We start from the raw sequence: 25528 nt of genomic DNA, 5'->3' as shown, positions 1-25528 counted from the left end.
GCAATGGGCATCCGTGAAGCCCGCAGACGGTGGAAAGTATTTACTTCCCTTTCGCCTTCTGAGCGCGCAGCTCTTGCCACCAATCAGGCGCCGCCGTGTCGCGCGTGCGCAGTGGGAGTAACGGAGTGGCGGGCGGGCCGGCAGGCGTTCCGGCTACGGGAGGCAGATTCCTGGGCCGCGGGAACGGAGAGCCATGCCGCGGGAGATCATCACCTTGCAGCTGGGCCAGTGCGGCAACCAAAGTGAGAGCCGGGCCTCCCCCAGGCTCGAGGGTGACCCCACTTGGCCCAGACTCTGGTTCCCGCCCCCTCCCTTCAGGTGGGAACGCGCCTTCCCCAGAGCCAGGCCCCTCCCCCTTGCCTGAGGGTCCCGGGGCTGGAATGCCCACCGGGCCTTCACCCGGGCCACTCCCCAAGCCCGGCCCCGCCACCCCCTCCCCCGACTTTGGGGGCTGACACGCAGCCCAGCCCCCGGCCTCAGGCCTTCTGCCCCCTCCTTACAGTCGGGTTCGAGTTCTGGAAGCAGCTCTGCGCGGAGCACGGCATCAGCCCGGAGGGCATCGTGGAGGAATTTGCCACCGAGGGCACCGACCGAAAGGACGTCTTTTTCTACCAGGTGCCCCTGTAGCGCTGGACCAGGGAACTAGACCCTAGCTTTCCGGGACGGTCTGGCCAGACCCTGGGGGAGAGGGAGGGGCGGGAAGAAGGGACGAGGCATTACAAGGGGTCACCTCTCTCCACCGGACAGGCGGATGATGAGCACTACATCCCAAGGGCTGTGCTGCTTGACCTGGAGCCTCGCGTGATCCACTCCATCCTCAACTCTCCCTATGCCAAACTCTACAACCCTGAGAACATCTACCTGTCTGAACATGGTGGAGGAGCTGGTAACAACTGGGCCAGTGGCTTCTCACAGGTGCCCGGCCCAGGCTGGCATAAGACCATGCTGTCTGGAGAATAAATGAAATCCTCAAGCTAGGGAAGCCCTTGTGGGGGGGAGGGGGGGAATCGTGTTACTTCTCAGAAAGAAAATTCAGTGGCGGTAGGCTCTGGTGGAAAGCATTTTAGAACAAATAATCTGTGTCCAAATCCTGGGTCTTCTGTCCACCACCCTTGTGACTTTGGGCATGTCATCTGCTTCAGATGTGTTGAGTGAGTTGAATAAGATGATTTATAGGGGCTATTCTAGTTCCTGATCTATCATCCCAAACCATAATTTTCCTCTGCCATAGCAAAGGGAACTAAGTGGTGATGCCAAGGGAAGATTGGTGGCTATGGAAAGTTCTGTATTTTAAATGAGTGGTATACAAATTGCATGCAAGCGATCTTCATTTTGGGTCAGTAATAAAATCTCTTACTGGAATTAGGGTATAACCTTTAAGGAAGGCATTTGTGTCTGAGGCAATAGCCTTGTGCTAATTGTAGAGAGAAACAAGAGGGGGTGGGGGTGGACATTCTGTGGCTAAGCCCTTTGACCCTCCTCATTTCTATACAGGGGGAAAAGATTCATGAAGACATCTTTGACATCATAGACCGAGAGGCAGATGGCAGTGACAGCCTAGAGGTGGGAGCCTATGATATGGGGGAAAAGAATGGGAAGAAAAATGATAGGATTGGGAACGGGAGTCAGCAGTTTTCTATCATGTCAGTAGTTTAAATACCAGACTAGTATTTTTTCTGGATTTTAAACTTTATTCACAGAGATGTGGAATCATAGGGATAAAAAATGGCCCATGTTCTTCTTTTGCTGAGATCCCTAAGTGTACTAATTGGGGATGTGGGGTGAGACTTTGGTAGGTATGAGAAGTGATTTAAACTATGTAGAAGCCCATAACGTATTGTCTTCTTTTCCAACTAGGGCTTTGTCCTGTGTCATTCTATTGCTGGGGGAACAGGCTCTGGTCTGGGCTCTTACCTTCTGGAGCGACTAAATGACAGGTAACAGAGACAGAGAGAGAAAGAGAGAGACACTGTGTTTTAGGGGAGGAAAGGAGATCTTGAATCTTGAGCTAATTCCTATTCACTTCCCAGAGTAAAAACACTGATCCCTTGGGTGTAATTATGGGAGCTAAGACCAGATGATGCCCTTGATTATATATTACCTTTTGGGAAAAAGAAAAAGAATATCCTTTCCTTTAGAAAGTAGATTTATAATCAAGAGCTTGGTTATACCATGTTAAGAATGGTAACTGTCCTAAGAAGAGGGTCTAGGAATTGGAATTAAAGGGTCAGTATATTCCCATTTCTTTAACTTCTTTGTTCACCCAAACTCCAAAATCATTACACTGCTGAATGCAGACAGCTGGGAAAATGGTAACAAGGGATTTCCCCTTCTATCCCCTTCTTTTCCCACTTGCCTCCTGCACACAGATATCCCAAGAAGTTGGTGCAGACATACTCAGTATTTCCCAACCAAGATGAGATGAGTGATGTTGTTGTACAGCCATATAACTCACTCCTTACCCTCAAGCGGCTGACACAGAATGCAGATTGTGTGGTAAGTTGGGGCCCAGGAAAGAGATCTGAGAGCACTCAGTAAGCATTTATCACAACCATATACTATACTAGTCCCTAGGAATACAAAGACAAAAGTAAAACAAACCCTGTCCTCAAAGAGCATTCGATCAAAAAAGAGAATATACGTTAAAGTTTGCGAAGGAAATTCAAGGTAAAGTGTAGGCTCCTAACAGCTGGGGGGAACACATGGGGTTTGGCGAGTTCAGAAGAAGGGGGGGTGCATTCCAGGCATAGGGCAAAGCTAGTACAAAGGTGTAGAGAGGGGAGATGACAATGGCGTGAGGTTGTCTGAAGGTCAATTTGAATCATAGAAGTAGGGTAGGAGGTGGGTTGGTAGAGAAAAAAATCTGGAAGATAGATTTGAGCCAAATTGTGAAGGGTCTTAAAAGGTAAAAGGCAGAGCTTATTATATTTGTTTTTAGTGACAGTAGAGAGCCATTAGCGTTTCTTGAGTGAGAGAGGGATGTAGATAAGGTTTTTTAAAAACCTGTCCTATGTTTGGTAAGTGTGAGAGCTCTCAGGGAGTAACTTCCTCTACCAAAGCAACTCTTCATACTTTCTCAGAGGCAACTGAGAGTTTTCTGGGACACTGAGAGAGCAAATATTCAACCAGTTTGTATCAGGAGCAGAATCTGAATCCAGGTCTTTGACAGACACTGAGACCAGCTCTCAATTTTTCTATGCAGTGTTGCCTCTTAGGATCAGAAGAATCACTTTGGAAACTGTGGATGATGAATTGAAAAAGGGAGGGTTGAAGCAGGAACACTAATTTGAGGCTGTTGCCTTAGTCCAGGCAAAAAAGTGATGAGGGTCTGAACTAGGAGATAGAAAGAGAAAAGGGAAGAGAGTCAAGAGATTTTTTTCAAGTTAGAAATGGTAAAACTTGGCATGTGAAAGGGAGGGGAGACGAGAAAATAGCCAAATTTGGGGTTAGACAACTGAACGGATGGTAGTGTCCTTGACAGAACTAGGAAAATTTGGAAAAGGGAAAGATAACAGATTCTGCTTTGAACATGTTGAGTTTGAGCTGCCTTCAAGACAGCTTCAAATCCTGGTTTGAAATATCTAATAGACAATTGAATATGGGGTCCTGGAGTTCTGAAGAGAGACTAGAATGGGGTCTTAGGGCAACTTTTTTTTTTTTGGCAAGGCAGTGAATGGGGTTAAGTGGCTTGCCCAAAGCCACCCAACTAGGTAATTATTAAATGTCTGAGGTCGAATTTGAACTCAGGTCATCTTCCTCCTGACTCCAGGGCAGGTGCTCTGTCCACTTGCCACCTAGCTGCCCTTAGGACAAGTTTAAACACTTAAGTTTAGAAGTGTCTGAAGGAGGGAGAATAGACTATTAGAGAGAAATAAAAGGATTATCTTACTGAAGTCTTAGATAAGGACCCAATTTGTAGTGGATCCACTCAGCTTGGTAACATGATTTCCTTCACCTCTATTCTGGATCATCTGGGAGGCAAATGATGGGACAAATCCTTCTCACAAGGAGAAATCTGGAAGGGTGTGAGGATCAAAAGAAAGGGACCAAGGAATTCACAAAAATTGGACAGTGTTAAGTTTGATAACTAGTTAATTTTAAGGTCGCAATGAGAAAGAGATGAGCGTGAGGGTATGGGGTTAATAAACTGGGTCCTATTCCGGAATCAAGATATTTCCATCCTCTGAATCAGATGATCCCTCTCTTCGCCTTCTGTGACAGTCCACTTTGTAAATACAAATGGGTTTTGTAGCTTTTCAATTCTTGAAGAATTAATCCCAGTATCCCCAAACTCAGGCAGAGCTATTTGACAATACATGTTCTATGATAACATGGGGAAATTAAGCTTTTGACCTATTCCCCAGGTAGGGGAACTTGCCTCTGATCTTCACTCTTCCTCAGGTGGTGCTGGACAATACCGCCCTGAATCGGATTGCTACTGACAGGCTGCACATCCAGAACCCATCCTTCTCCCAGATCAATCAACTGGTGAGCCCCCCCTAATAACTCTCCTTTGATTGCATCCCTTCTTTCTGTGGAATGGTCCTAGGGAAAGAGGCAATAATCTTTCATGGACTGTGGCCAGTGATGGGTCTCTTCTTCCCCACAGGTGTCCACCATCATGTCAGCCAGCACTACCACCCTGCGCTACCCTGGCTACATGAACAATGACCTCATTGGCCTCATTGCCTCCCTTATCCCCACCCCCAGGCTCCACTTCCTCATGACTGGATATACCCCCCTCACCACTGACCAGTCGGTAAGCATTGCCTTTTCCCCTACCACTACCAACCCCACCCTCCTAATGGCTCTGCCAGGCTCATTGCCAGCTAGGCAGAATCTAAGCAAATCTAACCCCTGGTTTTTTTCCCCTCATGCTTCCCAGGACCCTGGGAGCAGACCTCAGAGGTTTGCAGCTCGAAGACTGGTACATGAGTGTGCCTCTCTTTTTCTCCGTCTCTGCAGGCAGCTGGCTTGTACTGGAGAGTTTCCTGATTCCTTTCTCCCTTTTGAGTCTGAGACTTAGGTTTTTGATGGCCTGAAGACAAATAAATGAGTCCCTTACCTCTTCCAGGCCTTGCTTTACTCAGTGCATAGCCCCCTCAGCAGCATTTCACCTTTCTCCTCTTACAAGTAGCTGATATAGTTGAAACCTAAAGAGCCTGAAGTCTTTCAGACCATTTTCTCATCTTTGGAATGAGAATCTTGGGCTCCAGGGCACCTTCCTAAAGTTACTACACTACTTTGGGAGCTCTGTTTGTGTGACCTTCTATGATTCTGTGTTGGGTCTTTTGTACCTGGGTACAGCATAGCCATTGGCATGTCCCCTTATGATTGACCCCCTCAGGTGGCTAGTGTGAGGAAGACGACAGTGCTGGATGTGATGCGTCGGCTGCTGCAGCCCAAGAATGTGATGGTGTCCACAGGCCGGGATCGCCAGACCAACCACTGCTACATTGCCATCCTCAACATTATCCAAGGAGAGGTGGACCCTACCCAGGTGGGTAATTCCCCCAACTAGCACTTACTTGGTTCTGCTAAAGGAGGGTCTCGGTCTCGGTCTCTCTCTCTCTCTCTCTCTCTCTCTCTCTCTCTCTCTCTCTCCAGCAACTGAAAGAACCTTCCCCATTCCCTAGGTCCACAAGAGTTTGCAAAGGATCCGAGAAAGAAAGTTGGCCAATTTCATCCCTTGGGGCCCAGCAAGCATCCAGGTGGCACTGTCTCGGAAGTCACCCTATCTACCATCTGCCCACCGAGTCAGTGGACTCATGATGGCTAACCACACCAGCATCTCCTCTGTGAGTCTGATCCAAGTCTTTCTCTTCCCCTCCTTCACTTTCTTGTTTCTTTCCCCCAGCCTGTCCTAGGTCACCATGACTCTGGCTTTTGTACATTGGGTTAGAAGGTTCCTCCTTCTTATGGTTTCTCCTAGCTGTAGTGCTATTAAATTCTCAATGATTTTTTTTTATTTCTCTCTTCATAACTCCTAGCTTTTTGAGAGAACATGCCGGCAGTATGATAAATTGCGGAAGCGGGAGGCATTCCTGGAGCAGTTCCGAAAGGAGGACATTTTCAAGGACAATTTTGATGAGTTAGACACTTCGAGGGAGATTGTGCAGCAGCTCATTGATGAGTACCATGCTGCCACCAGACCCGACTATATCTCCTGGGGTACCCAGGAACAGTGACCTCCTGATTACTCCAAGGACAATACCTTTATTTACCTCCTTACTGCTGTGCCTCTATGATAGCCTACCTGGCCATCTTTCTGCCTCAAGGGTTCTGAGGATGATGTATAGGAGAGGCATCCTTGATTTCATTTATCCACTACAAACATGTGCGCACGCGCGCGCACACACACACACACACACACACACACACACACCTCTCCCAGGGCAACAGCCTACTGCTCAGGCTTACTACTTTCCCTCCAATGAGACTATCTCTAATAGAGCCCTAGATGGAAGAGCAGGAGTTTCTGGACTGTGTATAATGTACTCACCCCTTCTTGTTCCTGGTGGAGTAGTTGCAATCCAAGGTCCTCCTCTATACCAGTTTTCCCAACCCTGGCCTTGGAGACTAAGATGGTTCCCTCTTCACTGTGGGTCCCTGTCCTTAAATGTCGCCCATACCTAATAAGAGGGCCAGCCACATCTGCATCCATGTTCTGATACTGCTTCACATTTTGGGCTCCCTTTGCTTTAATATGGAAAGTTAATGTTACCTCTGCTCCACAACAAGGCTTCTAGGGCCACATTGCTTTGCTAATAGTTTTGGGACCTAAGCAAGAATATTGAAGGTCAGAACCCAGGGACAAGAGTCAGGAGGTCAGGGGACAGCTAGGTGGTGATTAGATAGAACACCAGCTCTGAAGTCAGGAGGACCTGAGTTCAAATCCAGCCTCAGACACTAATTACCTAGCTGTGTGACCTTGGGCAAATCACTTAACCCATTACTTTGCAAAAAAACAAACGAAAAAAAGTTAGGAGGTAGAGAACTCAGGGAAGTTAACAGTCAAGACAACTAGGGCAGAATACGTAAGAGTTTTCAGGAAAGAGAAGACATCAAGAGCTATAAGCAGTGCAAGCAGACTGTCCCATATTGACTGTACTCTAAGTAAACTCTGCTCCCTTTGAGAAGATGTACAAATTTTTTTTAAGATCCAGAGCTTTCCATTGTTGGGAATTCCTAGGCAGTTGGATTCTGCCCATCAATGAAGTACTGTACACCCTCCCTCAATGTGCAGAAGTGTATGAGAGAAATTTTACAAGCTCTTGTAATTCTGGGCCTCTAGTCCTAGAAAATAGGGTGGAAAATATTTTCTAAGAATTTCAAAGGGCTTTAGAAGCTCTATCTACTATGTGCTTGTAAATAATGGTATTTGAAGTGTATTTTACTGCTGGGCTGGGCATGCCATGTTATCCCTCAAAGCCCAGGACCCTGAATAGAAACCCTGGTGTCAGTCAGGGATGACCTAACTAGCTGTCAAGTATGGGAAGAACATTGGGGACCCTAGCAGGAACTGATCAGTGACTTGGCCAGTCCTCAACTGAAAATCTACCTTGTTCCATCCAAGGGAGAGGTGATCAGTAGTAGCTATTACTGTTCTTTCTATTGCCTCAGCCACCACCTTTAGGGATGACAAAGATTAAAGCTAGAAAACAAGAGTGGGTGGAAGCTTCTGGTGTTCTGGTTGGCAAGAACTCAGAATGTGGCCATAGAACATTCTTGTGGGGGAGGGGGGCTTCTAATGAATGTGTGATAGGTAGCCACATGCCATTATTCTCCTGCTTAAGTAGTCAGTGAAGATTTCCTTTTTCTGCTCTTGTAAAAGTTAAATAAACTAGAAAATTATTCACCTGCAATGTAGAAACAGGTCCTTGTAGCTAGAAGAAGCTTTATCATTGTAGAATTAGTGGAAAGGAATACAGGAAATCATATTAGTCCCAAGATAATTGAAGGCTTTGATTGCTGTAGAAAAGGAAGATCTATGGTCTTGTTTTCTACTTACTACCCCCAAAGCAGCTAGATTGACTCATGTTCATCAAAACATGAGTGATGAGAAGCAGGATGAAGGAGGGTTTTGGAATCCCCAAAAAGAATGTGTCAGACACCTAGGTAAGCATAGTACAATGATAACAATGAAAACTTGTGTTTTGTCACTTCAACTTGATCTTTATTTTCCTCTTTAAAAAGTTTTTGTTGACGGGGGCTGTTTTCTTAGATGGAAAAATCTAAGGGACTTTCTGTGTGGGGGAGGAAGCAAGGGGTCTTAAGTGACCTGCTCAGGGTCACAGTAAATATCTGAGACCAGATTTGAACTTAGATAAATCCAGGTGATTTAAAAACAAACAAAATCAACAAAAATAACATTTTAAGAAAAGTAACCAATTAACCCCAGTTAAATTGAGAAATGGAAATTCTGAAAAAAGATCACAACTGAAAGAAAAAAATTGGTAAAACTAAGAACTGGTTTTTTTAAAGCTAATTTGTTAATTTGTTTTTCTTGAAAAGGTAAAAACAGTACTATCAAAAGTGAAAAGTTAACAGCAAATGAAATAAAGGAAATTATCAGAAACTTTATCAACAAACAATGTGAAATGGATAAATGTTTACAAAAATATAAACCATCCATGTAAACAGCAAAAAAAAGAATTTAACTTACAAAAAGAAATGGAACAAGTCATAAATAGAACTCCCAAAAGAAAAACAAAAACCAAGATCAAATGGGTTTTTAAGTGAATTATCTTAATTTTAAAAATTGGATGAGAATGCCTAATTCCTTTAATGAAAGAGATAATACCTTAATTCCTAATTCAGGGAGGTTTATAGCTAAACCAAAGCATCAAAAGAAAACTAGACCAACATCAACAATGAATATTAATACAAAAATAGTGAACAAAACAAAAACAGGTTGCAACAAAAATAAATGCTATGACCAGATGGATTTATATGAAGAATGCAGGGTTGGTTCAGTACTAGAAAAATTACAAATGTAACAGACTTAAAAAAGATGCTTTTTGTCAAAATAAAGTGGCTAATGTAACACCACACTACTTCCTTGACATTTGAACTCAAAAGTCGAGTCACCAGAGTGACTGGCTATTTTTCTAATAGAGGGATAAATCTGGATGGATAAGTTTTTTTATAGATAAGTATTCAGGAGCCTCATCAGGCCTCCTGACTTAATTACTTTTAGCTAGGAGTATTTACAAGACTGATATAATAAGAATAGCAGGCACAGAGCCAACTCCCCTCCTCCCCCCCCAAAAAAATCTGGGAAACCCTCTTCTACATAGTCCACAGGAAAGTGGTCTGAAGCTTTGAGAGCCTGTATGGCAAAAAACATCTCAAATATTGAAAATCCTTTTTGTGGAATTTCACTCATGTTCCCTTTAAGTATAACTCTGCTGAGCTATAAAGGTCAGTACCTTTGAAGAGCTCATAGCTGTAGTTTTCTCCACCCGGGAAAGGTCATGGTCCCCGAAGCTGCCATTCTTCCAAGTCTCTTACTTCATGGTCCTTGCTTGGAACATCATTACATCTGGAATATTGTTGCTTCTTGTTTGTCTTGAGTAAGACCACAACATCAGGGAGTTGATGCCATGACAAGCATGTGAATTGGATTTGACTGGGGGATGTGGTGCTGTCATCAACCTGACTTTCTGCACCAGAGCCATCTGGGTCCAGTGGCCAGACATGAATCTGTCCTGAAGGGAAGTCTGAAAATCCCAACCTTTCAGAGTATACAAGGTGGTCATCTAGTTAATGAAGTGGAAAGAGAAAATGGGATACTCTTTTTGGCCTTACACCCTTTCTCTTGCTATTTTTTGTTTTGTTTTGTTTTTTTGAACAGGAGCAGACACTTGACTCTCTTCCTGCTCCATTCTCTTTTCTGGTATACATGGATTCAGAGGTATTTCTAATTCAACAAATTCCAATACATTTCCATACAATTCCAATTCATCTCATTTCGTCCAATGACTTAAAAGTATTTCATTCCTTCCAGTTGCTGAAGGATTTTTTTTTTTAGTTGAAGGATTTTTGAACAATTAGTTTGTGTTTATTATAGATTGATTCAACAGAGTCACTTGGGCCTTGTTCGCACCTAGTTTGACTCTAACAGGAGGAGGTATTCTCATTTTGTAAAAGTATCAGGATTCAGAGTATCTTATTAGTTACTTAATTTGAATAGAGAGGTATAACCCATTTATATTAAAACATTAACAAAGGTATAAGAATAAAGAGACCTTTTCTTAAATATGATAAATACCTATTTTAAAACTAAGCTTGCATTATCTGTAATGAAGAAAAGGGATAAAGCTAAGACATTATTGCTATTATTTCACATAGTTCTTGAAGTACTAAGGAGAAACAGAATATTTTTGGATAGATTTTATAGCATGAGTGGTTTTTTTTTGATAGATAAACTGTTTACAGCATAGTATTTACTGTGAGATTCATGAACCTTTAAGGGATCTATGGTTAGATTTCAGGGAGGTCTATAAACTTGGATGGGGGAAATAATGTCTTTATTTTCACCAACCTCTAACTGAAATTTAGCATTTCCTTTCATTATAAATTATTTTTAAAAAACTTGCTGAGAAGGATTTCATAGGCTTACCCAAGATTGCTAAAGTGATCCATGATACAGGGAAGTTTAAGAACCCCTGATTTAGAAAATAACTGAAAATTAATTGAAGCAATAATTTCAGCAAAGTAGCAGAACATAAAATAAACCCATGTAACTATCCTAGAGCTTGGTTATCCTTTTTTATGTATTACCACTAATACCTAGTAGAAAGAGATAGGTAAATTCCACTAAAAAAAAACCTACAGAATGTTTGAAAATTTATCTACCAAGATATATATATAGAAAATATAAGTATTAATTTCTTTAAATTTATCAGTTATTGGGGTGGCTAGGTGGCACAGTGGATAAAGCACCGGCCCTGGAGTCAGGAGTACCTGGGTTCAAATCCAGTCTCAGGCACTTAATAATTACCTATGTGGCCTTAGGCAAGCCACTTAACCCCATTTGCCTTGAAAAAACCTAAAAAAAAAAAATCAGTTATTTAGCACATAATTGGGTAAATGTTTCTGATAATTTATTACTTCTTCGATTGTTCTAAGTGAACAATTTGGTTTTCTTCTGTTTCAATCAGACTAGTTTATTTCATTATTTAGTGTGGAAGTGGTATGAGGGGAAGGAGGGTGGAAACCAAGCTTTAGGATAATTGCATGGTTTTGTTGCTTTAAATGTTACTGATCCTATTTTTCAGAATGTCTATTTTGTGTCCAGGACATTTTTTCCTTTAAAACTTTACTTGAGTTTTCTATGAGAGATCCTTGGTCCAATATAGTTCCTCATAGTATTCTGTGGTTTCCTCATCCTCATTGTCTAGGTTGGAAAACCTGTACTTGGTTCTGGTTCAGTTCTTGCATTCCTAAATTGATTGGGTAGGTCCTGCCTGGTTCTGAGTATGGAAGCCAACAAATCCACACATAAGAATCATATAAACACAATTACAAAATACAAACGAAATTAGGGAGATACTGATTATTCATAATTGAGCCATAACAATATAATAAAAATGACAAAACCACCTATGAGACCTAGTTCTATCTTGTGTCATTCCAACAGACCAAGTCAAGATCCCCCTGTTTTCCCAGCCTTTACCATTTCATCTTGCAGACTTCTTGCATGGTGATGTAATTATTATGTTTCTCTTTAATTTATCATTTTCCTTTCCAGGAATGTTTGTGAGAGAAAGGTGTTCCACTGGGGCCTTTAATGGTATCAGCTTAACTAGAAATCTCCAGTAAAAAAAATTTTAAAAGCCATTGTGAAGGAAGCATAGTTTATCTAACTCCTCCCTGGCTTTGATGACAACCATTAAGAACATTTTCCTTTTTTTTTATGGTTTCAAGTAACTGTTTCTGACTACTAATTCATTTCTTCTTGAACCTGAATACTGGAAGACTAAGCCTCCTCTGAATGGAGGAGGGTGTCCTGGAGAATTCTTTCCCAAATCTCCATTGAAGGAGGTCATTCAGGCCTTAGGGCAGCCATCTCTTCAGTTCCCACTTGACTGTACTCTTTTGACTTCCATTTTGTATCCCTCTCCTTCCATCTTCCTTTAATATAGCAATTACAATTGGAAGCTCATGTGACTTTCTATTACTACAGTTTATCATTTCTTAATAGAAAGGAAAAATGTTTTAGCATCAATAATCTGGGATGGCCAGTGTTGGCCATTTTAATTGACTTGAATTCTGTTTCCTTTTTGTTATCTTTATAGTATTTAAGCATGACTACTCAGACTCAAAAGCTATATACTGTAAAAGTTATTAAATGCCCAGTATGATTCAGGTATGGACCAGTTAATTCATTCCTAGATGCAAAAAGAAACAGTAAACATAAAAAAAAATCACAGCTAGAATTAATAGGATTCTGTAACCACTTATAACAGTTAAAATAATCTGGAAGGTTTGTTATTGAGCCTCATCTGAACAAAAAGAAATTTAGCAAGACTGTTAATTGGGCAAAGTGCTCTTGCCACTAGCTCCCTCCTATTACTGCTGCAGATTTCCTCATTGGCCCCAAGAGCTTCAGACTTTTCAAATGCACATGGTAAATGTCAATCCTAGATAGATTCACTCTGGAAGCTTAAGATCAGGAAAGAAGAATCACAAAAAAGGCAGAAGTGACAAAAAAGGATGACCATTCCCTTTCCCTGGATGACTCTTGGGTCACAACCAGAGTCTTCATGCTTTGCAAAAGAATAGAAGTTACCTTTGTTCATCAGAGTTATCAGCATATCATTTCCTATTGTAAACCCCTTGGTATTGTCATATATGTCCAGAAGTATATATAATCCTTGCTACAGCTTTGTAGTCACTGGTTTTGATTCAATTTTCTTTATATTACTTAGTATTTATATTACATTAAAAGTCATCCCATGATTGTCTATATTTTTCAAATGCATCATTTTTTTAGCCAAAATAAATTAACATTCACACACCACAATTAATTCAGCTATTTCCTAATCATTGGGCATATACTGTATTTCCCCTGTATTAGACACACCATTTTTTGAAAAATTTGGTGTCTAAAAACTGGGAGTGTCTTATACAATGGTTGAAGATTTTTTTACTTGCACTTCCTGCTGTTTCATGCTTGTTGTCTTTGCTCCCATTGTTTTGCATTTGTTACCAGTATATTAGGTTACATTTTGCCATGTTCTGCCCAGAAATGATTCAGAAAAGATTTTTGTATAGTGCTGAATTCAAGTTCAAAATGATCCAGTGTGGGAGGTGGCTAGGTTGTGCAGTGGATAAAGCACCGGCCTTGGAGTCAGGAGTCCCTGAGTTCAAGTCCACCCTCAGACACTTAATAATTACTTAGCTATGTGGCCTTGGGCAAGCCACTTAACCCCAATTTGCCTTACAAAAACCTAAAAAAAAAATCAAAGTGATCCGGTTTGCAAAAATGAATGGAAATTGTGCTGCTGAGCATAAGTTTAGTCCTCCTCCAACTGAGAAAACAATCTGAGACTGGCTTCTGGAAGAGGAAATCCTGAAAACACCACTGCAGAAGGAGGTCATGAGAGGCAGATGTAGAGAAGGAATTGAAGAGATGGGTTGAAGAGCAAAGGGCCATTGAAATTCCCATGTCCACAAAAATGGTTCAGCAGAAGGCCAGAAGAATTGCTGATGAAAAGAAGTGACCTGATTTCCAAGGAGGTACAAATGGTGCTTCAGGTTTGGAATGGACTAAGCATGCATCCATGCACCAGACTTGCCCAGTGAGTGCTTGTGATCAACCACAGACCAGAGCACTGGCAGGAGGGCAGTTAGAGCCTCTCCTGAGACAGTGATTCATCATCAAACACAGATGAGAACAAGCTAATGAATGGGAGTTTTAACAATGATGAGGAGTTGCATGAATGAATAAAACTTGATTGAATAACTTTATGTAATACTTTTTTTTTCAAATTTCCAACCCCAAAATTAAGACACATCTTATACATGGGAGTGTCTTATTCATGGGAAAATATGGTAATTTGTTTGCAGCCTTTTTTTTTTCAAATGGTTGGTTGGTTCTTGTTCTTTGTTATGAAAGAAAACCAAAATGACATCACTGTTTTGAGACAAATTAATGTGTCCTGCTGTGGCTGATCAGACCAATACAAGCTCAAAATGCTCTACCACAGGTCAGGCACAAATAGTCCATGTGAACACCTGGGGTGGGTACTCTAAACTTATATCATGTTTCCTTTGAGGTTCAATTTTGTCTTCCTCAGAAAGAGCAGCCCCCTCACTGATGAGGACGCATTATGCTGGGTGGTCTTGTGCCAGTGTCTCCCATGTTGTACAATCAGTTCTAAAGTTCTTCAATGAAACCTTCAGGATGTCTTAGTATCACTTCTTCTGACACCCTTGTGAGCACTTGCCTCCATAAAATAGTTTGTTGGGTTTTTTTGGCAAGCATACATCTGACAAGAGTGCACATTCTAACAACATGTCCAACTCATCATAGTTACACTCTCTAGTAATGTTGGAATGTTTGGCAGTTTAGCTTGAGAAAGGGCCAGTGGCTGGTATCTTCTCCTGCCAGGTGATCTTCAGAATCTTCCTAGGACAATTTAAATGGAACATATTCAGTCTCCTGACCTGGCACTGGTAGACTGTCCATGTTTCACAGGCATATATTAATGAGGTCAGCACAACTATTCTGTAGACCTTCAGTTTGGTATCAGTGTAATACCTCTTCTCTCCCACACTTCCCTTTGGAGTCTCCCAATTACTGAGCAAGCTCTGGTAATGTGAATGTCAACCTCACTGCCATTGTGTATCTTCCTAGAAAGGACACTGCCAAGGTAAGTCAACTTGTCCACAATACTCAAAACTTCTCCATTTGCTGTAATCAATGGTTCCATATATGGATGGTGTGGTGCTGGCTGATGGAGCACCTGTGTTTTCTTGGTGATAGTTGTTAGACCAAAATTAGCACAAGCAGCAGAGAATAGATCTATACTTCGTTGTATCTCAGTTTCAGAGGCTATTTCAAGTAGTGCTGCTATAACTAATTTAGTATATATAAGACTTTCTTTTCTGTTACTGACAGAAAGGGTATGGGTATGAATTTAGTACTAAGATCACTAGATCAAATGGTAATGAGCAGCTTATTAACATTTTTTCATAATTCCAAATTTGTTTTCTATTAGTATGAATTAAATTAGTGCATCTTTATTCCTACCTACCTTTCAACATTGACTTTTTCTCTCTTATCTTATTTGCTAATTTGATGGTACCTGTGTATAGTTAGTGACAGTGTTCCCTCTTTCCCCATTTGGAAATGGTAAAAATCTAGAATTTGGCTTTAGGGAACATTCTCCTCCTTATAATTCAACTTGATAAATATTTATTTAGTACCTACAACATACAAAACACAGGAACAAATTCAATGAGCTTAGTGGCCTCAGACACTTAATAAATATCTAGCTGTGTGACCATGGATGGATAAGTCATTGCCTTGCAAAAAACAAAACAAAAAAAAAAAAAACAAGGACAAATAAAGACAACATAAACAACTGGAGAAATATTAATTGCTTATGTGTATGCCAAGCCAATAAAAATGACAATTCTGTTTATTTATTCAGTGTCATGTCACTTAAACTAAAAATTATTTTATGGAGCTAGAAAAAAATAACAAAATTTATCTGGAAAAAATAAAGAAAGATGATGAGACTTGACCCCAAAGAAGAGATATGAGAAGATACCATCATCTCTTCTTTGTAGAGGTGAGGGAGCTATGCTGGATGTAGAGCACTCATACCTTTTCAATATACTGGTTAGTATTAGTTTTGCTGGAGAGAGAGAGAGAGAGAGAGAGAGAGAGAGAGAGAGAGAGAGAGAAAGAGAGATTGTACCAAGATGAAATCTGCAAAAGAGTTTATTTAAAGCATATTGAAAAAAATTCTGAGTTTCAGATATGGAATGACCTCTGCCTGAACCTAAACACTATTATGTATTAATTATATAACACCCTAGTGCTAAAGGATGAAGGTGAAACCTGTTTTGTGAGGTCCAGAAAAAGTACTGCTCTGGTCTAACTCAGTCAAGCTATGACCCAAATCAAATCCACAATGCTGGGAGCTCCTTATCTGGCCAGCTGGTCTCCTCCTGAAGTTGTAATTCTTAGTTCCCTCTAATCAACAAAATAAACAACCACAATTACAGAGGAATCATGATGAAATCTTCTTTAGATGGAGAGCTGATGGACTAAGAATATGAACTTAAATATAAAGATATACCTATATAGATATGTATACATATAGATATAACATGGTTAATGAAGGAATGTTTGTTTCTTGATAATATATGTTATATATACATACATACATATATATGTATATATATATATATATATATATATATATATATATATATATATATATATATTTACAGTTATTTTGTTTTGGGCAGCTAGGTGGCGCAGTGGATAGAGCACCAGCCCTTGAGTCAGTAGTACCTGAGTTCAAATCCATCCTTAAACACTAAATAATTACCTAGCTGTGTGGCCTTGGGCAAGTCACTTAACCCCATTGCCTAGCCAAAAAAAAAAAGTTATTTTGTCTTGCTTTTCTCAATGAGTGCAGGAAGAGAAATGGAAGGGAAAGAATTTATTTGAAAATATGATATAGTAAAATAACCATAATATTATATGTAGCCTATATTTACTCATCTGTCAATATGTTGTATTCCCCAATACAAAAATTTTTTAAATTAAATTAAAAAAATTAAGTACTCCCTTACTTATCATTTCTATTACTTTAATAAAACTTTTCCCCCATAACATTGTGGTTAGAAGTATCTAGGTGTTGGAGGGATTTGCATGAACTGATGCTGAGTGAGATGAGCAGAACCAGAAAAACACTGTACACCCTAACAGAAACATGGGGGTGATGATCAACCTTGATGGACTTGCTCATTCCATCAGTGCAACAATCAAGGACAATTTTGGGCTATCTGCAATGGAGAATACCATCTGTATCCAGAGAAAGAATTGTGGAGTTTGAACAAAGTTCAAGGACTATTCCCTTTAATTAATTTATTTTAAAAAAATATTTATTTATTCTCTTTTTGTACAAATAATGTTTTTATACATTAATAAAATATTCTTGTTTAAGAGTAAACAGAATACCCCTCCCCCCACAAAATATAGACTTGTTTGAGTGATAAAATAAAGGGGAGAGAAAAAATTAAAATTAAAAAATAATAATAGTAATAATTGTAGGTATGGCCAGGAGGCGCAATGGATGGAGCCCCAGCCCTGGAGCCAGGAGCACCCGAGCCCATATCCAGCCCCATGCACCCAACAATCACCCAGCCGTGTGACATGCAAGCCACCCCAACCCCACTGCCCTGCAGAAACCAAAAAAAAAAAAAAAGACCCAAAATAAAATAAAATAGTAATAATAGTAGGGGTGGCTGGGTGGTGGACAGAGCATTGGCCCTTGAGCCAGGAACACCCAGGTCCAAATCCGGCCTCAGACACCCAAAAATTGCCCTGCTATGCGGCTCCAGGCAGGCCACCCTGCCCCATTTGCCCTGCACCCCCCCCCAATAATAACAATAAAAAATGTGCTTCAGTCTTTGTTCCAACACCAACAACTCTGTCATGGGTGGATCACATTCTTTATGGTTAGTCCATCGCAAAAGTTACTTCCATATTTTTCTACCATTGCCACTGCTGATCGCAACTCCCTAATTTCGTATTTCTCCACTACCATGTACTATATTTTCTCTCTCCTTTCACTCTGACTCTGCTGTAGGGTATCTGAGTGGCGCAGCAGATAGATCCCTGGTACTGGGGCCAAGAGGCCCTGAGCCCCCCTAACACCCCTTAGGCCCAGCATCCACCTGGCCCTATGATCCTGGACAGGCCATACAATCCCAGCCCCTTGCAAGAAGTAAAAATGAAAATGTGTTATATCTGACCACTCTTCCCCCATGGTCCATCCTCTCCTCCATCACTCACATCACCCCCTTCCCCCATCCCCCTTCTTTCCTTCTTATTCCAGATGTCTATACCTCATTGAGTATATATGCTGTTTCCTCTCCTAGCCACCTCTGATGAGAGCAAAGATTCCCTCATTCCCCCTTGCCTTCCCCCCTTCCATATCATTGCAATAGCTCATTATAATAAAGAAAAAACTTATTATATGAGATATCTTGGACTATTCCCCCTTTCCTTTTTCTTTCTCCCATTACATTTCCCTTTTTTTCTATTGATTCCATTTTTACACCATATTTTATCTTCAAATTCAGCTTTCTCCTGTGTTTCAACTATAAAAGCTCCTTCTACCTGCTCTATTAACTGAGAAGGTTCATATGAGTATTATCAGTGTCATTTTTCTATGCAAGAATACATGCAGTTCATCCTCATTAAGTCCCTCATATTTTCTCCCTCTCCTTCAATCTCCATGCTTCACCTGAGTCCTGTATCTGAAGATCAAACCTTCTGTTCAGCTCTGGCCATTCCAACAGGAACATTTGAAATTCCCCTGGTTCATTGAAAGTCCATCTTTTTTCCCTTGGAAGAGGACATTCAGCCTTGCTGGGTAGTTGATTCTTGGTTGCATTCTAAGCTCTTTTGCCTTCCGGTATATACTATTCCAAGCCCTACGAGCTTCCAATGTAGTTGCTGCTAAGTCCTGTGTGATCCTGACTGCAGCTCCATGATATTTGAACTGTGTCCTTCTGGCTGCTTGAAATATTTTCTCTTTGACTTGGGAGTTCTGGAACGTGGCTATAATATTCCTTGGGGTTGTTTTTTTGGGGATCTCTTTCTCGGGGGGATTGGTGGATTCTCTCCATTTCTATTTTGCCCTCTGCTTCTAGAATATCAGGGCAATTTTCCTGTAGTAATTCTTTGAAAATGATGTCAAGGCTCTTTTCCTGATCATGACTTTCAGGTGTTCCAATAATTTTTAAATTATCTTTCCTAAGTCTGTTTTCCATATCAGTTGTTTTTTCAATGAGATGTTTCACATTTTCTTCTCATTTTTCATTTTTTTTTTGGTTTTGAAGTAATGAATCCTGGTTTCTTGTAAATTCATCAATCTCCCTGAGTTCTATTCTTTGTCTGAAGGATTTGTTTTCCTCAGAGAGTTTTCTTATCTTTTTCCATCTGGCCAATTTTTGCTTTTTAAAGTGTTCTTCTCCATAACTTTTTGAACTGTTTTATCCATTTGACCTAAGCTGGTTTTTAGCATGCTATTTTCTTCAGCTTTTTTTTGGATTTCCTTGACTAGGCTGCTGACTTCATTTTCATGTTTTTCTTGCATCTCTCTCATTTCTTTTCCCAGTTTTTCTTCTAACTCCCTCATTTGATTTTCAAAGTCTTTTTTGAGCTCTTTCATAGCCTGAGCCCAATTTCTGTTTTTCTTGAAGTCTTTAGATGCAGGAGCTTGTGCTTCCTCATCTTCAGACTGAGTATTTTGATCCTTCTTGGGCTCATATGCAAAATATTTCTCAATGGTGTTCCTCTTGTTTCTCTGCTTGCTCATTTTCCCAGCCTGAGCCTGGTTTGGGGGTGCTTCCTGAGTTTTTGGGACACTCCCACAAGGGTCTCAGTGTGTGCGGCTCTGTCCTCCCTCCTGGTCTGTGAATGACCATATGCGCCCCCCTCTGCCACAGGGCTGAGGTGGAGGGGGCCCCTGCTGTTCTATGGGGGGCCTAGACTGGGATCAGGATCTGAATGTGGTCAGAGCCCCAGAGTCCTGTTCCAAAAAGCTGCTGATACATAACAGGTGCTATATAAATGTTAGCTATTATTCCCATGTCCTGGTATTTTCTATCACCCCTAAATTTAACTTCTCAGTTAACAAGTAACTATGCTAAAAAGAATAAAAAGAAAATGTTGAAGCCACATTTATTCCAGTCTATATGAATGAAGAGTCATAGACTTTTAGAGGTAGAAGGAATTTTCATTCATGCTACAACCACTTTTGTTCAGGCCCTTAACTCTTCTCATTTAGACTTTTGCAATAGCCTCTTATTTGTTCTCCTTACATCCAATCTCTCTTCTCTCCAATCCATCCTTTGTTGTTGTCATCATTCTTCATTTATCTCTTTGTGACCTCATTTGGGGTTTTCTTGGTAGAGATAATATAGTAGTTTGCCATTTCATTGTCCAGCTCATTTTATAGCTGAGGAAATTGCAGCAAATAAAGCTAAATGACTTGCCTAGGATCACACAACTAGTGTCTGAGGTCTCATTTGAACTCATAAAGATGAATCTTCCTGATTCCAGACCCAACACTCTATCCACTTACCCACCTCACTGCCCCTAGTTCATTCTTTATATATAGCCAAAGTGATATTCATAAAGCAGAGTACTAACCATATGATTTCCTTGCTCAAGAAACTAGAGGCTCCCCATTATCTTTAAGACAAAATAGATACTCCTGTAGGATTTAAAAGCCTTTACAATCTGACAGAAGGCTGAATGCACATTACTTCTACTGAAGTATACTATACCCTAACATATATATATATATATATATATAATATATATATATTTATAACATATTATATATAACATTTATATACATAAAATGTATATACTTACATAAGTATATATGACATAAACACAAGCATATATGTATATAAATTACTATTTTTCACATATGACTCTCTATCTACCATCTCTCTCACACACACTTTACACATGTCTAGACTACAGTCTTTCCTCACTTCTATCTCTTCAAACTTCTTGGTCCTCAAGGCTCATCTCAAGTGCCAACTCCTCCAAGAGGCCTTTCCTTGATTGCCCCAATTTATTGATGTCCTCTTGGGAAATAAATTTGAATTTCATGTATTTACTCATCTGTCAACATATTGTACTCCCTCAATAGAAAGTAGGCTCTAGGGGTGGCTAGGTGGCTTAGTGGATAGAGCACTGGCCCTGGAGTCAGGGATACCTGGGTTCAAATCCGGCCTCAGACACTTAATAATTACCTAGCTGTGTGGCCTTGGGCAAGCCACTTAACCCTGTTTGCCTTGCAAAAACCTAAAAAAAAAAAAGTAGGCTCTTTGAGGACAGAGATTGTATTACTTTGATCTTTTGATCATCAATACCTTTCACACTATCTGTTACATAGTAGTCTCTTATATGCTCATTAATGGGCTGATCTAGACTAATTCCTTCTTTTCTAGATAAAGAAATTGAGGCTTAGAGAAAGGAAGTGATTTGTTCAAGATCTGTCTTGAAATTTAAGTAAAATATACAATATAATCAAGGTGAAACGGTTAAAGATACAGAACAATTTGCTATAGATTAAGGTTTCCTGGAAGAGATGAGGCTTAAGTTGAACTCTAAAGAATGACATTGCAATCATTTATGATATTTATTATATAAATTTATGTTTTATAATTATAATTTATAATATTTAATCATTACAACCTGCTTCCCATCCCCAAAACCAACTCTGCCACTTGCAGGTAAGGTTTCAGAAGGGTGATGGCTATTTCAGATTCTAGGAGCAATGTTACTGTGTCTTTAAAATAAAATACAAACTCCCTTAGTATCTGGCTCAGTCTACATTTCCAGGCTGATTACCTTTTATTTTCACTCTTGTACTCTATGTTTCGGCATAGATTAAAACAAATCAATGCATGTACAATATTGGGTATATCAGAAAAGGCTTCACGAAGGAGGTAGCTCTTGAGGTGAATCTTTTGGGTGAGGTTCCATTAGACCTTTGAAAAAGTTGTGATTCAAAAAAAAAAAAAAGCTGTGCTTCCAGATTGTAGAGTTAAGAAGAGAATGAGAAAAGAGAAAGTATAGAGCCCTAGTGTGGATGGTCTTTTCTGAGAGTTCAGTTACAATAAAGAGAAGAGATCTAGTACTATAGTTAGCAAGGATGGAAGGATCAAGTGACAAGTTTTTTTCAGGATGTGTGATATGGACCTCTTTTAATTAAATCCTATTTATCTTGTATATAGTTTGCTTTATATGTTTGTTTGCATTTAATTTCCTTCATTAGATTGTAAGTTCCTCTAGGACAAGAACTATATTTACTTAATAAAAGTTTATTGATTAAAATAAAAAATCTAGGGGCGGCTAGGTGGTGAAGTGGATAGAGTACCAACCTTGGAGTCAGGAGTACCTGGGTTCAAATCCAACCTCAGACACTTAATAATTACCTAGTGGTGTGGCCTTGGCCAAGCCACTTAACCCCATTGCCTTGCAAAATCTAAAAAAAAATCTGTGCTTCATCTTTTTCTTTCTACACTCATTCATCCTTTCTTTGAATTCTGATTATACATTCAGGGCAAAAGCACCATCCATTCCTGAGTGGAAGTGGATGTTATATGTATTTTTAGGTTGAAATGAAGTTTGACCCTACCACTAAGGTAGACTCCAGCAGCTAGGCAGCACAGTGGATAGAGTGCAGTCCTAGAGCCAAAAGACTCATCTTCCTGGGTTCAAATCTGGCTTCAGATACTTCCTAGCTGTAGGACCCTGGACAAATTTCCCATTTGCTTCAGTTCTTTATCTTTGTCAAGAAAATCCCAAAAGGGGTCAGAAAGGGTCAGACAGAACTAAAAAAAAGCACAAAAAATATACTCCAAGGTCATCACTATGGAAACTGCTGAGACTTTTGCAGTCAGATTTTGGTACCAAAACTGCTGCTGAAGGCTAGAATCTTCAAAGCCAAGTTCATGCATTCTATTGCAGTGCTACTTTTATTCCTGTGGATTTTGAGGCAAAAGAACAGGGTGATCTTGCTAGTAAGCTCTCTCCTAACCAGAAGTTAAGAGAATGCTACTTTATGGCAAAGATTTTATCTTGAGGTAGTGTGTGCCACTCCCTGGAACAAAACATTGCTTATTAATTCATTAATTAAAGATCAATGTCCTTTTGGAAGTACCTGGCAATGATTTAGCTGAGATACATTATTAATCACAATAGTTATACTTAATTTTATGTTATTGTACCTGCTACTTTCTGTTCCAGTGACCATAAATATATACTTTTAAAAATATATTCTAAATTTCAAATTCTTTTTTTCTTTTTTTTAACCTTAAAATTTTCTTTTAATTTATTCATTTTGTTTTTAGGTTTTTTCAAGGCAAACGGGGTTAAGTGACTTGCCCAAGGCCACACAGCTAGGTATGTATTAAGTGTCCGAGGCCGAATTTGAACTCAGGTACTCCTGACTCCAGGGCCGGTGCTCTATCCACTGCACCACCTAGTTGCCCCTATTCATTTTATTTTTAAAAAATTCCCCCCATCAATATTAGGAAAACTGTTAGTATACTCAATTATATCAATGACAAACCTATCAGAAATCATATGATCATATCAATAGATGCTGAAAAAGTTTTTGACAAAATACAGCATCCATTCCTATTTAAAACACTAGATAGGGGCGGTTAGGTGGCGCAGTAGATAAAGCACCGGCCCTGGAGTCAGGATTACCTGGGTTCAAATCCGGTCTCAGACACTTACTAATTACCTAGCCACTTAACCCCATTTGCCTTGCAAAAACCTAAAGAAAACCCAAGCAAAAACACTAGAGAGTGTAGGAATAAATGGACTGTTCCTTAAAATAATTAGCAGTATCTATCTGAAACCATCAACAAGCATTATATTCAATGGGGAGAGGCTAGAGGCATTCCCAATAAGATCAGGGGTGAAACAAGGGTGCTCATTATCACCACTACTATTCAATATTGTATTAGAAATGTTAGCTTCAGCAAAAAAAAGAAGAAAAAGAAATTGAACGAATTAGAACTAGGAAGAAAGAGACAAAACTCTCACTCTTTGCAGATGACATGATGGTCTACCTAGAGAATCCCAAGAAATCATCCAAAAAACTACTGGAAACAATTAGCAATTTTAGCAAAGTTGCAGGTTATAAAATAAACCCTCATAAATCCTCAACTTTTCTATATATGTCTAGCAAGATACAGCAGGAAGAGATAGAAAGAGAAATCCCATTCAAAGTAACCTCAGACAACATAAAATACTTTGGAGTCTATTTGCCAAGACAGACTCAGAATCTTTTTGAAAACAATTATAAAACAATTCTCACACAAATTAAATCAGATTTAAATAACTGGGCAAATATCAACTGCTCATGGATAGGTAGATCTAATATAATAAAAATGACAATTCTACCAAAACTAAACTATCTGTTTAGTGCCCTACCAATCAAAATTCCAGAAAATTACTTTAATGAATTAGAAAAAGTTGTAAGTAAATTCATATGGAGAAATAAAAAGTCAAGAAATGCCAAGAGCTTAATGAAAAAAAGTGCAAAATAAGGTGGCTTAGCCCTACCTGATCTAAAATTATATTATAAAGCATCAGTCATCAAAACTGTTTGGTATTGGCTAAGAAATAGAGTGGTGGACCAGTGGAATAGACTAGATGTAAAAGCAGGAGATGATTATAGTAATCTGCTGTTTGATAAACCCAAAGAGTCCAGCCATTGGGATAAAAACTCCCTCTTTGATAAAAACTGCTGGGATAATTGGAAGTTAGTATGGAAGAAACTTAGATTAGACCAATACCTCACACCCTTTATCAAGATAAGATCCAAATGGTTACAGGACTTAGACATAAAAAACAATACTATAAGCCAATTAGAAGATCAAGGACTAGTCTACCTGTCAGATCTATGCAAAGGGGAGCAGTTTATGACTAAGGAAGAGTTGGAGAACATCACCAAAAACCAATTAGATGATTTCGATTACATTAAATTAAAAAGCTTTTGCACAGATAAAACCACTGTAACCAAGGTCAAAAGAAATGTAGTAAATTGGGAAACAATCTTTACAATTAATGATTCTGACAAAGGACTCATTTCTAAAATATACAGAGAACTGAGTCATATTTTTAAAACAAAAAGCCATTACCCAATTGACAAATGGTCAAAGGATATGCAAAGGCAATTTACAGATGAGGTGATCAAAGCAATCCATAGTCATATGAAAAAATGTTCTAAATCATTAATTATTAAAGAAATGCAAATTAAAGCTTCTCTGAGGTACCACCTCATACCTCTCAGACTGGCCAATATGACCAGAAAGGATAATGATCATTGTTGGAAGGGTTGTGGGAAATCTGGGACACTATTACATTGTTGGTGGAGCTGTGAACTCATCCAACCCTTCTGGAGAGCTATTTGGAACTATGCCCAAAGGGCAATAAAAATTTGCATACCCTTTGACCCAGCAATACCACTACTGGGTCTATACCCTGAAGAGATAATGAAAAAGGGTAAAAACATTACTTGTACAAAAATATTTATAGCAGCCCTGTTTATGGTGGCAAAGAATTGGAAATCAAGTAAATGTCCTTCAATTCGGGAATGGCTTAGCAAACTGTGGTATATGTATGTCATGGAACACTATTGCTCTATTAGAAACCAGGAGGGATGGGATTTCAGGGAAGCCTGGAGGGATTTGCATGAACTGATGCTGAGTGAGATGAGCAGAACCAGAA

The 25528-nt window shown here is 39.8% G+C and overlaps 1 protein-coding gene across 1 annotated transcript; it reads left to right on the top strand.

The window, feature by feature from the left end:
• Positions 1-178: 178 nt before the first annotated feature.
• On the top strand, positions 179-13015 carry LOC141513734 (tubulin gamma-1 chain). The gene is made up of 11 exons (XM_074223849.1): positions 179-242; positions 503-615; positions 748-915; positions 1495-1563; positions 1858-1937; positions 2370-2496; positions 4402-4488; positions 4610-4759; positions 5348-5500; positions 5637-5798; positions 5991-13015. The coding sequence occupies exons 1-11, from the start codon at positions 194-196 to the stop codon at positions 6186-6188; spliced, it is 1356 nt and encodes a 451-aa protein (XP_074079950.1). The 5' UTR covers positions 179-193; the 3' UTR covers positions 6189-13015.
• The last annotated feature ends 12513 nt before the right edge of the window (positions 13016-25528 follow it).

Source organism: Macrotis lagotis, chromosome 2, assembly GCF_037893015.1.
Source record: "Macrotis lagotis isolate mMagLag1 chromosome 2, bilby.v1.9.chrom.fasta, whole genome shotgun sequence".
Lineage (NCBI taxonomy): Eukaryota > Metazoa > Chordata > Mammalia > Peramelemorphia > Peramelidae > Macrotis > Macrotis lagotis.
This window is presented reverse-complemented; position numbering and strand designations above follow the sequence as displayed.